The sequence below is a fragment of the Haliotis rufescens genome, unplaced genomic scaffold (genome assembly GCF_023055435.1).
Source record: "Haliotis rufescens isolate VD_foot unplaced genomic scaffold, xgHalRufe1.0.p SCAF_3, whole genome shotgun sequence".
Taxonomy (NCBI): Eukaryota; Metazoa; Mollusca; class Gastropoda; order Lepetellida; family Haliotidae; genus Haliotis; species Haliotis rufescens.
Window position 1 is genome coordinate 44,665,633 of NW_025964001.1, and position 12,619 is coordinate 44,678,251.

Genomic DNA, 12,619 nt, shown 5'->3' on the forward strand with positions numbered 1-12,619 from the left:
GGCACATGAATATCAGTGAGTCGTTGGCATTGATTCTGGTCCTGAGCAGTCTCAACATGGTCAGACGAAAATATGCAGGTTGTACCAGGTAACGCTTGTTGAATACGGCGAGATTGTGGATCATACAGTATTCAGAAGAATCATTCTTGGGCACCAGGAACACTGGGGAGTAGAAGCCTGGATGGCCACTGTATTAGGAACAATCTCAACCACCCACTTGAGCACCAGAAGCTGAATGGTCTTGAGCAAGAGCTGAGCCCGAGAGGGGTGGGTGTCAGGCAAAGGGCACGAGGTTCACGGTGGGTCTGCCATGAGAGAGAACCAGTACCACTGATGAAGGTTTGTTGGTTGTGTTTGTTGTTTAACGCCAAACGCAGCAATATTCCAGCTATATGACTGCGGTCTGTAAATAATGAAGTCTGTACCAGAAAATCCAGTGATTGGCATCATGAGCATTGATCCATGCAATTGGGATACGATGATAAGTATTAACTAAGTCAGCAAGCCTGAACACCCGATCCCATTTGTCGCCTCTTACAACAAGCAGTCACCCCTGATGAAGGATGTTGGTGACAGAATTGTCAGGACGTAAGCACCTGCCTCCACTAGCGAAGGTGATAATTGCCTTTGGCTTAGAACCGTCTTGACCATTGTCACAAAAAGGAAGAAGCGTTGGTGGGAATCTTAAAAGAGGCGCGTCTGGGCTGATAATTGCCTGTTTTAATTTGGATTGATTGGAGACATGCTCCAGGGCGTTTTGCACCGATTCAACAAGGCAAAGCTGGACATACGTGTGTTGGTTTCAGAGACGGCGCCATTGAAGAGCAGAGTGCACTCCAAGGCTGACAAAGGAGTTGCCTCTTGAACTCAGAATCCCAATCCGTTATGGTGAGATAACCATGGTGCCTGGTGGTGGTGATCTCAGCCAAGGCTGCCCGGAGATGATTATGAAGAAGGTCGAATTGATGTTGTTGAAAAGACAACATAGTACGAAAGTGATTGACCCAATTAGGATTGTCCTTGTTGAGATCCTGATCATTGGCTCTGGCAGAAGAGGATACAACGGGTAAGTGAGGAGGGGGCTTTGGTTGTTAGTTCGGCAGGGTCTATTTTCCTGTGAAATTATAGCCTGGTATTATAAATTATAGACACTTTTTGGAGATAAGCGGGTCCCTTGAAGTGCTGTGATGAGAGGTTCATTTTTGTTAAGGGTGATGAGTCCATTGCAGTTCCACTGTATTATCACCATTGTTATGAGATGGATCAAGAAGGTAGGCATAAATGACATGGTGATGGGGCTAATTTTGAGATGATTTTATTTTACATAATGTGATTTGAGTTTATTCTTAGTCTGTGAGTGGCAGTTTTTGTTTACAAGTAATGCTTTTCCGTTTTTTGCTAAAATAGTGTGGGTGGCGGCAAGGTTGTATGAGAGTTGTAGTGGTTGTGCGTGATATTGGGATTGAGGGTTGTGATGGGGGAGGGTTGTGATGGGGGATAGTTGGGTGCCAGTGGTATGGGGAGGGTGAATTTAAAGTGGGTTTGGACCTGTGTGTTGGTTTGAGTAGGGGCTGTAGTTGGGAGGAGGGCTGGTTTAGGGAGGAGGGCAGGCTGTGTTTGTGTATTGGGGTTGGTGGTGGGCCAGGATGTGTATGTCTGCTATGGTTACTGTGTGTGTGAAGGTTGGTTGAGAAGTTGGGGGTAGTTGTTTAGGTTTAGGTTTTTGTCTAAGGTTTTGGGAGGAGGGGTTAAAAGGACTGATGGAGAAGTTAATCTTTGCATATATGGCATTGAATGTACACTTTGTGGATTGGTTTATGTTGGAATAGTCCAGGAGTAGGGATTAGATGGAGAAGAACAAGCTGAGAAGGATGCTCTCATTTAACCAGAAGTGGGTTTGTTCAAAAAAGTATATTCACATAGACATAACAACTAAATATGATATTGTTTAGGGTACCTTTGAAAAAGAATACATGACCATGTATTTAATATATGAGGTTTAATGAGGTAGTAACCAATCAGAAGTAAGTAAAACAAACAAAAAAGATATTAAAGTAGCTATGGCATACATATGCAAGATTCCACTTGCCACTCTTAAAACTAGAAGTTTTGTGTCTTTATTACATAAAGAAGAAGAGTCCAGACCATTATATCATCAATTGGACGAAATCGTAATGGCGAAGGCGGTAAACCTCACTGGAATCGCAGTCCCGTAGTACTACTACAATCCTTTTGTTATACCTAGCTTAATTTTCTAGAATTACTTACATAGCTCAATCTTTCTAAAAAAAACTGTCCTATTTATCGAGTTAATAAATGATAATAAATGTGTATTTTGAATTTAAGGAGATTTCCGGTGATGTGATTTTTTATTTGCTTCTCACATGACCATTCTTGTTTCAACAAACTTCAAAAAGTGACATTTACAAAGTATAAACTTTACCTTTTGACATTTACATGATTTTGGACTGGAACTACTTTTCATGGATATTCCCCAAGTTCTCTCATTTCTCTGCTGTCACAATCCCCTGCATACCACAATCATGAGAATCAGCAATATTGGACACTATGTTAACATTCCTTTTTTACACAATGTTTCATTAAAACACTTATTTACATATTCCAATTAACCCATGGATGCCAGAGAGACATATGCCCTTTCTCTACAAGCCTCACATTGAAGTTGAATAAAATTCAAAACACATCACGCACACAAATACACCGCAAGTTTTCAATTCTCTGGGAAATTCCCTGTTCTGTGATATCATCCCCTGTCATTTTCAGCAAAGCAAAATTACTGAAAATGTCCTCTGAAAATTTGGAACTTCATAAATCTTGCCATTTTTGACACAATACAAAATCACCATTCTGGCATTTACTTAGTGCATGTTTTGAGATCAAAACATCGGATATTTGCTCAAAGAATTGTGTTTCAAACATAGGCCTAGCATATTTGTGATCAGAGTACTGATCACGGGTATCTGGATTTTTTTTATCAAATCACCAATAATTATTTTGAAACATCACTGATAACCCTAGAATCGATAAGAATGTTTTGGGAAAACACGAACGCCGAAGTTGACTTTCCGCCACATTGGACATTGTTTTCAAAATCCTGTTCACGTATGCCGGTAATGAGACACCTTTTACACCACATATATTTCAAACTCACCTGCAATACATATATCACTGAATTCGTCATACATTTGTCACCAATAGGCCTTTTAACTATCTAAATGAACTTGCGAAAAAAAATAGGTGTGAAAAATAAAATTCTGATTTTACACTATATAGCTTTCTTACCTATTTTTGAGAGATTCATTCATATGGTCGTTGCATACAATGGCATAATATTTTAAGAATATGCATGGGAAGAATATCGTAACAAGAATTAGGGAAATAAAAAAAAGATACATATTACCATGATTTGGTAAATTCAATAGAAATAGTCAAAGTTTCCGTCCTGCGTGATGCCATGACTGACGCAATATATATAAATACAATCTCAGATCTCTGATGACCGTTTCACGATTAATGATGATCAAACTGCTGTAAAACGTAATAGGAACATGTGTAAATATCCTTAAAGTACCCACAATCTAATGACCTCAAGCTCACAAAATCCTGACAAGTTGCACATAACATAGTGATTAATGATGTATTAAGTGTTTTCAAAGATTGTCTTTGTGTGAAATAGTAAGAGTTAGTAAGACATACAATTGTGTTTACATGCACTTGGTGCACTTTTCAATAATTTCTTGCACTGGTGCATGTTTTATAGAGCTACATCAGCCCTGATATATCAGATCATTGTTCCAGTTATTGGTATTAATGAAGTACAGATGCTTGCTTATTTCACAATATTTGATGTAGTGTGATTAATCATATGTTTTTATTCATATGACTTTAGCAAATAAATATAGCTTGAGTCTCATTGTCGCTTAGTTTAGATAATATTTATACATAACATTAGTTAATTCCTCACTGTAATGTTATTGCACAATTACTCAACAATTAAAAAACAAACATTCACCCCATTTGAATTCACTTAAGAGTAGACAGGAGATACAAGTCATAATATAAAATGAGGATTGAAATATATTATCTATCTAATCTAAGTGAAATAATCTCATTATAATCAGATCTTAGTTCCCGCTACCACAAACAAAGATCTGAGGACATCCCATTACGGTTCATGTCAGAGCGACCTTTCAGGACTTTTTTGTTTTGCGTAATGAGATGAGATTAAAGTGAAACATGATATAGGTCTGTAAAGACTTGCTGCCAATATTGAAAAACGCTGACTTAGATCCAAACTTTCTGATTCAGGATTCAGATTCTGCTACGAAATTGGTCCGAACGAATCTAATGAAAATCATCTGAGCTGACCCTGTGTCAATATTGCACCACTTTGCTTATATGCCCTGTGGTTCTTTAGAAGAAGATGTTAAAACTTTTAGTACAATATGATGTTTTGAATATTTGAGAAAATAATAAGGTGTCATCATAAGAAGGAATGCCCAAATTCAGCTTCATCAGTCAAGCAGTCTCAACTCAATAGCCTGGCTTTGACCAGACAATCTGATCGGAATTCTGTTAGCAATGTTTAGAGACACCATAGATGGGATCATTCATATACAAAGTTTCAGCTCCGTGAGAGGAGATGGCAAAAATGCAAAAGTTAAAGTCGAAGGACAGCAGACCACACTTCGCAACATAAGCTCGCTTGACTTTTAGTCAGGTTAGCTAAAATCCTAATGGAGACATACACAGTGGTCAAAATGGGCCAAAACTGACAACATTGTGGTAACACATTCACATGACTAACTCAGTTGCACCACATTATGGACACATTTACAAACCAAGCACACCTTAACAGCCTTTATCTCACAGTAACAGAGCAAGCAACTTGTAAATATGTTACAATTACAGTTTGTAGAATAGGATTGTTCATACCTTACCTGATAAGAGTAATTCATTCAGACGCCTCCTGTCAACTGACATGATATACTGCAATAGAAAACCAGTTGACAATTGGGGCATTTATTATTGTGGCACATTTGGAGTGAGATAATGAACTGTAGTGGACCTGACCTACATTTGTCGTCAGTGTTGATATTCAAATATTCAAGCATATGTATTGGATACAATAACAAACTAAACAAATACCAAATTTGACATTTTTACAAAAATGACCGATGAATGGACATAGATTACTGTTTCAATATGGTTATGATCGTATTGCCATATTCACTATTTACCTTAACATTTAAAAAAACCTTTTACACTTAATTTCATGAAAATAAGTTCTGGTTGAGTTATGAATGCCCATGCAAAGGGTCTAATTCAGTATGTAACGCCAAAGTACAGTTCAGTTTTTACAAATACATGAAAATCAACGTGAACTTCACATATATACTCACACGCAAAAGAAACGCAAGTGGTTTTAAGCAAATAGGTAACAAACACGGAACCATAACTTGATACGAGTTTTAGCATGTAGTGAAGCCTGATGGTGTTATCAATATTTTTGGTTGCATTTTGGAAGCCCCGAGTAAAAACGCAACATAAAAAACGAATCGCCAAAACGCACCATTTCAATGAATATGTGGGTATCAAGCACCCATTTCTCGCGAAATCGAAAATGCACAAACTGTCACGAACTGTAGTGGGTGGGTATAAAACTGTGGCCAATTCTTCGACCTACCACACCTTGGTCAACAATGCCAGGCCTAACTCAAATTCAGAGAAACCAGGCTATCGGAGGTTTGGAGTCTGTCCAAGATGTTGCCCGTCATTTCAACGTTAACATAACCACAATTTACCGTCTCCTGCATCGATACAATGCAACACAGACCACACATGACCTTCCTCGGAGCGTTCATCCTAGGGTCACCACACCTTGACAAGATAGGCAGATTACCCGTCAACACCAGCGACATCCACAAGGGAAAATTCCAATATATACAAAATATACAATTTTGTATATTTGGTATTTCCAAAATATAAAATTTTGTATAGTTGGTATATCCAAAACTATACAATTTTGTATATATGGATAGATTTTACCACTGCTTCATTGAATTTTTTTAGCCCGTAAGAGATATTCTTGGGGTTTGAAAATATTACTAATGTTACTGAACAGTATTTTTGCATGTGACAATAATACGTTAATACTATTTTCATTATGGCAACCATATTTGGAGTGTTATGAAATAACTTGTATTTCTTTATGTTGACAGCATTTTACATAAGAAATAGAACATTTGTGCAGATTTTAGTAACAGATAATGTAAATAATACCGCTGTCTTAATTAGATCGCGGTTTGAAAAAGCACTGTTTGTATAACGAAAGGCTGCCGCTGTTTTAACTATGTGGGGGTTAGAAAAGCACTGTTTGTATAACGAAAGGCTGCCGCTATTTTAACTAGGTCGGGGTTAGAAAAGCACTGTTTGTATAACGAAAGGCTGCCGCTGTTTTAACTAGGTCGGGGTTAGAAAAGCACTGTTTGTATAACGAAAGGCTGCCGCTGTATAAACTTAATTGGGGTTAGAAAAGTACTGTTTGTATAACGAAAGGCTGCCGCTGTCTTAACTAGGTCGGGGTTAGAAAAAACACTGTTTGTATAGCGATTGACTGATGCTGTCTTAAATAAATCGGGGTTAGAAAAGCACTGTTTGTATAACGAGAGGCTGGCGCTGTCTAAACTAGAATAACCACTAAACGAAATAGCGAGAGAGTAGCCTTTTAGCGATTGTCACGATCCTTGCAAAATAATAGATAAAAAATCCATGAATTTAAAATTGTACAAGGAAACATATATAGGAAACACTTTGTTGGAATAAATTCCTATTATATTACGTTCACGACATTAGTTCTGGAGTTTTCAAAGTAAAATTTCATATATATGTTTCTGTGATTTCATGTAATGGTGATTCTAAATATAAAATATTGGTTGATATTGTTTGACAAACAGTTGTACACACCGTCCATTGTGATACTTCTACTTAAGGATGTTTGTTTAGTCAATTGGCATGCGTTCCTTGTAAACAAGGATCATTAGAAAGGATTACTAAGTTTGTCATCCAGTATAATGCACTTCCACGATTAGCATAATTAGAACAGAGTTTGTAATTAGGTACATCCAGACTCCAGTTAATCAAGGCAGCTACATCAGTTGAGAGTGTGAGCAACTGGAGAAGAGGCGAGCAACTCAATGTGATTAATGAATTAGTGGAATTTTAATAAATAAACGAACGCCTGTCGCAAAAATGCATTCGAAAATTGAACACGCACAGTCGCAGATTTCTATGGTACATTTGAGGGTGAACGTGAACAAAGCCGTGCAGGATGCCTAACAGCGATTTGTCTTCAGAACACACAGTGAGCTCAGGTGATTTTATTAATGATGATATTTTCATTCATTCATAGATATGGCGATCATGAGCGCTGACACTATATGTGTTCGCAATAGAATATTTGGAAGACTAGACACATATTGATTCACTATATGACAACATCAAATCCAGCATTTGTTTAATGCAACAGGTTTAAAGCATTCAAAATTGTGCATTATTATAAAATACAATGTGTGTCGCTTCGTCTCCCATGTCAAATACATTAATGATTTGTTTTAAATAAGATTTAATATTACTATGACTTTTACATTATAACTAAAATTATGGAGTCTTGCATGTTCCAGTCAACAAACTATTGTACATATTATTTACTTTGGAATTTCTGTTTACTGTGTTTGCGGTGGGGTCCACAATTCCCCAAATGGACAATTCCAAATACTACTGCGTAAAATATTAATGCTGATTTGGAGAAAATTACCAAATGGATGAAAGTAAGTAAAAATTGAATCCAGAGAAAACAGAAACTTTCTATTTCACATTAAATAAAAGTCTTCCCAAGTGCAAAACCTAATCTTAAAATGAAAGGAAGTAATATTTATGACTTTGGGAATAATATTTCAGTCAGATTCTGATATTGACGAGTTAAAAAGGAAATCCCTATGATTAATTGCCTTAGAAGTCTTAGATACCTTTCTGGTGTCCACCGCCGTGAACCATACTCACTCACTCAGTTAAATAACTCCTTTCACATAAATCGTTAGAAGTTATGAACAAGCATATAATGCCCATATTTTGGATAATTGTACCAAGAACAAGAATTAATCCTAGAATGTTTACACTAAGATTCATTCCGGACGCTGAAATAATGCCAATGAGACGTTAAATTTTAACTCACTCACTCAATACGGACTATACGGACTATTTGTGGGGCGATAAGGGGTACAGGCCACGAGAAAATTTATAGAGAAACTAACACAGCCATTACACCTTTTTACAAGATGAAAAACATCTTTGCTGTTAGTAATTACATTTATAGAAATCGAACCAATATACAGGCTATATGTTGTAGAACAGAATGCTTTGCCAAGTTATTCCAACCTGATCCCATTAATAATTGGAATAGTCATCTGATATAGAGGATTATTAAACTTGGACAATGTTACTTATATACAGTTAAGCCATGATACCAGATTTTGTCACATAATCCTTTATCGCCTCGGACTCGGTTGTAGTGATTTAAACTTCCATCGGCTTAAAAGACAATATATTAAGAAACGATTCGCCTTTCTATTCTAAAGGATAAGTGAGTTTATATTCAGTGGTTTATGGGAAACAATTTGTCAATTTAGCTATTTTGAAATCGGTCCATGTACATCCTACGTTCGGGTGAATTTGCACTAATGTTATAACTTAAGAATTAATTCATATTTTAAGACATGTATTAAGTATTAAACAGTTAAATAGCTTTTCTTAGTAATTGAACACCTTTCCATCGACCGCACCAAACTGTTGACCAATCGTTTTTCATGTATTCTACGTCAAATAAGATCAGAACACGTGTATAATTACAACATCCTCAGGATACCAATAACAACGAAATGTACAAATTAACAAACATGACAACATTATTATTTCATGATAATGTAGGTGTCATGCATGTAATTATAGCTATATAAACATATGTTTAATTATTCAGTTTGTGTGAAGTCGGTCATAAATACAAGAAACAGTTGATTCTGAAATTCTTTAATCATGTACTTTTAAGTATATTTTCCCAATATTATATTATCCCCAAAAGGGCAATTATATTCATGTTATATTTTTTCAGTCAATTTTTTAATACGAATTACGTAACATTTATGCTACTTTATGCCAATGTTGTTGTTACAGACCCAGGGACTGACTAGGTTCATTACATGTCATAAAAGTGTCGGGACATAATGTGGTGGCAATACATTCTCTAATTAACACCCGTCACAAAGGGACGGGCCATTTGGGTTTGTCCTCAGGGAATGTGTTATGCAATTTGTGTATTCACAAAATAACATTCAACAAATCGGGTGATTTTGGATTGATGCATTTGTACTTTGTATAAATAAATGAATTACATTATTTTCTTAATCGTGTGCGAAATACGCATAATGTCGGAAAGCGCAAGTTAAATCCCCAAATACTGACTTCGTTCCTAAATAAATCACAACCCTCACTTATAATTGTATCACTTTAAAATTTAATGATGTAAATCACGTATCTGTCACTTTTAATGTAGAATACGTCAGTCACTCAACCAGTTCCACTATTATTTTCCCAAAAGATCAAAGATTAAAAACAGTTATTATTTCCATATCTTTAGATATACTTAATTTTAACATTGAAACTGCCATCTTGATGTATTATTCTGTATTGAATGACATTAGATATATGCTCCTATACCGCCGCTGGTGTCTTAATTTGCGAGAATTAAACATTTGGTTTGCATCCAACCATGCACGTCCCAAATTATACAGCGTCAAGCTTTCAGATCTCTAAATAAGTTTTCCAAAGTAGAAATTAAGCAAAATGAATATTTACCAAGTTTCCTTTTGCTAGAACATATGCATGCTGTTGTGGTTTTTCAAAAAAAATCTTCGTTCTCTCTGTTGTTAACAATATTAAAACAACAAGTACTATAAAATATAATACGGAAATATATTACATATTATTTACGCATCCGGCTGCTCACAAAACAATGCTAGTACACAATATTCGTGTCCCAGGGACTGAATACCAATTAGACAAAGCCAGCTCTACAGACACTGACTCTCTCAAAGACAGCAAGGTACATTTTCAGTTAATTGAAAACTGTAATCTCAAACATATCTAATGCTACTTCAACACTTTATCATATACTTAGCAGTTGAATATTCTGTAAAATTGAAATTAATCCTCGATTAGTTTACAGTGACGATTCTTGCAGGCTATATAATGCAGGCACGGCCCGTTTTGTATCATTCAATCTTTATCTTTCTCACTTTCTTATAAAGGCATAATGATCGATAATCTCTTCTGTTGCAGTGTGAAATGTTAATTAAATGTGAGTAAGGCAAATCCCTTTCTCCAGACATTAATTGATCACTCACCAACAATTAACTGACAAGGGATTACTCCTCGTTAAGGCAATACTAAGTGATACAATATACTGCAGGTTAACTAGATTAATTAACTAATTAAGGGTTAAATGAGATTGTTTACTCAGAGTGTGATGTAATCCGTTTGATGTCGAATTACAAAGAGTGAATCTTCAAAAAGGGTAAGCATTACCCAACACTACCGGTAGCACCTGGCATTCACAAATAGTGTTGTTCTAATACATCAAGCTATAATACTGACACGTTGCTTAAGGGTTATCGGAACAATTTGAATTTGATTTTCACATATTTTCCTCCATTGCTCATGAGCATATACATGGATATACATGCATATGCATTATAAATTTGAAATGCAATTGTAAATAAAGTTGTTGTTTTTCTTCAGAAGAGTCGTAACCGAGTCCTCGGGATACGCCATCGCAACCTTCCCGTCCAGAAGAAACAGAGGTACGAGGACGCATTAAAGATAGCTAAGTTGATGCCCTCCGAGGAAAGTAACTATGACGAAGACGGCATAAAGATTTTTTACAGTACGACCAAAGAACTGCGAGTCGACGGAACTGCAGATGGCAAAGAGGCTCGCAGACATGAAGAAGCTGGACAGTACAGCAGCTTTCCCTAAGGCAACACGTGTCCGTTGACCACAATCCAAAAACCCATTCCCTGACATGAAGAAGGATATGTCATGGGTCAATACCGAGTATGGAATCCCGTGGTGTGGTGTGGTGTGGTGTGGTGTGGTGTGGTGTGTGTAACGTAATATATGTGGGTGGGTTAGTGACTGAATTTGCGGATGTGTGTATTCATGGTACTTCTATGGGGGTGTGATGCGTATTTTGTCTCGAAAGCCAAAATGGCTGGTTGTTTAAATAGTGACACTTTAATAAACTATTCTTCTTCTTCTTTTTGTTCATTGTCAAGATGCTGTGTATTACTTCCCAGACTGCTGTGTTATCATTTTTTATCTTCAAATATCACGATGTGCCCACTGATACCGTCATTATGTTGATTGCCTAATTGTTTAGAACTATCAGTTGCGATATGTTATATGATTGCTTTGTATAACATCGGCATGCTGTTCACTTTCATTGGGACTGGATGCTTTGCACAATAGCCAGAGTATCTCACTGTTAATTATTTTTTTATCATTTGTTTACATAAGTAAAGAACATATCAATTTAATCTGATATTCATATTCGACTTCTTATCATTTGTATTTGTAGGAATTTTTTAAAACTTTCTTGCGCCTGTTGTACATTACATTTATGGTCGTAGTTTGTTGACTTTGCTAACGATATTAGGCTGAGCCCCAAGAAATGTTTTGAACATTTGATTGCATTTTAAGCAATTTTGTGCCGTTTGGACAATATTCATACCAACAAATGTAACAGTGGCAAAAGTAAAAAATGCAAAGATGGCGGATGTAAAATTTCGGTGTTAAATCAGTACTTTAAAAAAATCGGGAATAGTTTCTGCGCACCCGGTCACCCGGGTTCCAGCCACTAATGCCTACGTCCACTTTTGCCTACAGTTACTATTGCCTACAAAAAAATAAAGCAGTATGGAATAATGCCTACATAATGAAAACAACATACCCATGCTAGGAATGAACTCTTTGAAATTTCTTTGAAATCATCAAATATCTGCTGGTGTATACTATAAGAACTAATGCAATGATGCAGAAATGATGCACTGATAGCAGGTGTCACTGAAAATCACTGGTGCATGACTTTGTTTATTGTAGACCGTAGTCATTAGTGGATGTAGGCAGTAGTGGACGACGCTGCCACCTGGGAGCAATACTGCCACAAACGTGCAATGTCCCTTTTCCCATGTTGAAGCATATTGAGAAAAGCATACCTTTGTACTTATTATCTTTTGTAAAACATAAGACATTAATACAACATATATCCCCGTGTTATGGGTTTTCGGACGCTGAATAAACATTCATAGTTGTGTGATGAATAATGATAAAGGCATGTTTGATGCTGAAAACTCTGATAGGAAACAGGACAATCTGCCAGGGTTGTCCGGCAACACAATATTTTCGGAGTATTTTAAAAAAATATCTTTGATTATATTTTGAAGAGGATTTTTCCAAAGACTGTCGTTTTAAAAAATGCGCTTTTCTG

The 12,619-nt window shown here is 36.4% G+C and overlaps 1 protein-coding gene across 1 annotated transcript in view; it reads right to left on the reverse strand.

The window, feature by feature from the left end:
- LOC124124245 (kynurenine 3-monooxygenase-like) overlaps window positions 1–12,619 on the reverse strand; it is a 54,418-nt gene that overhangs the window by 31,503 nt on the left and 10,296 nt on the right. The window contains exon 4 of the mRNA XM_046487376.2: window positions 4,962–5,010. Coding sequence (XP_046343332.2) covers window positions 4,962–5,010 — 49 coding nt within the window. The remainder of the gene's footprint in view (window positions 1–4,961; window positions 5,011–12,619) is intronic.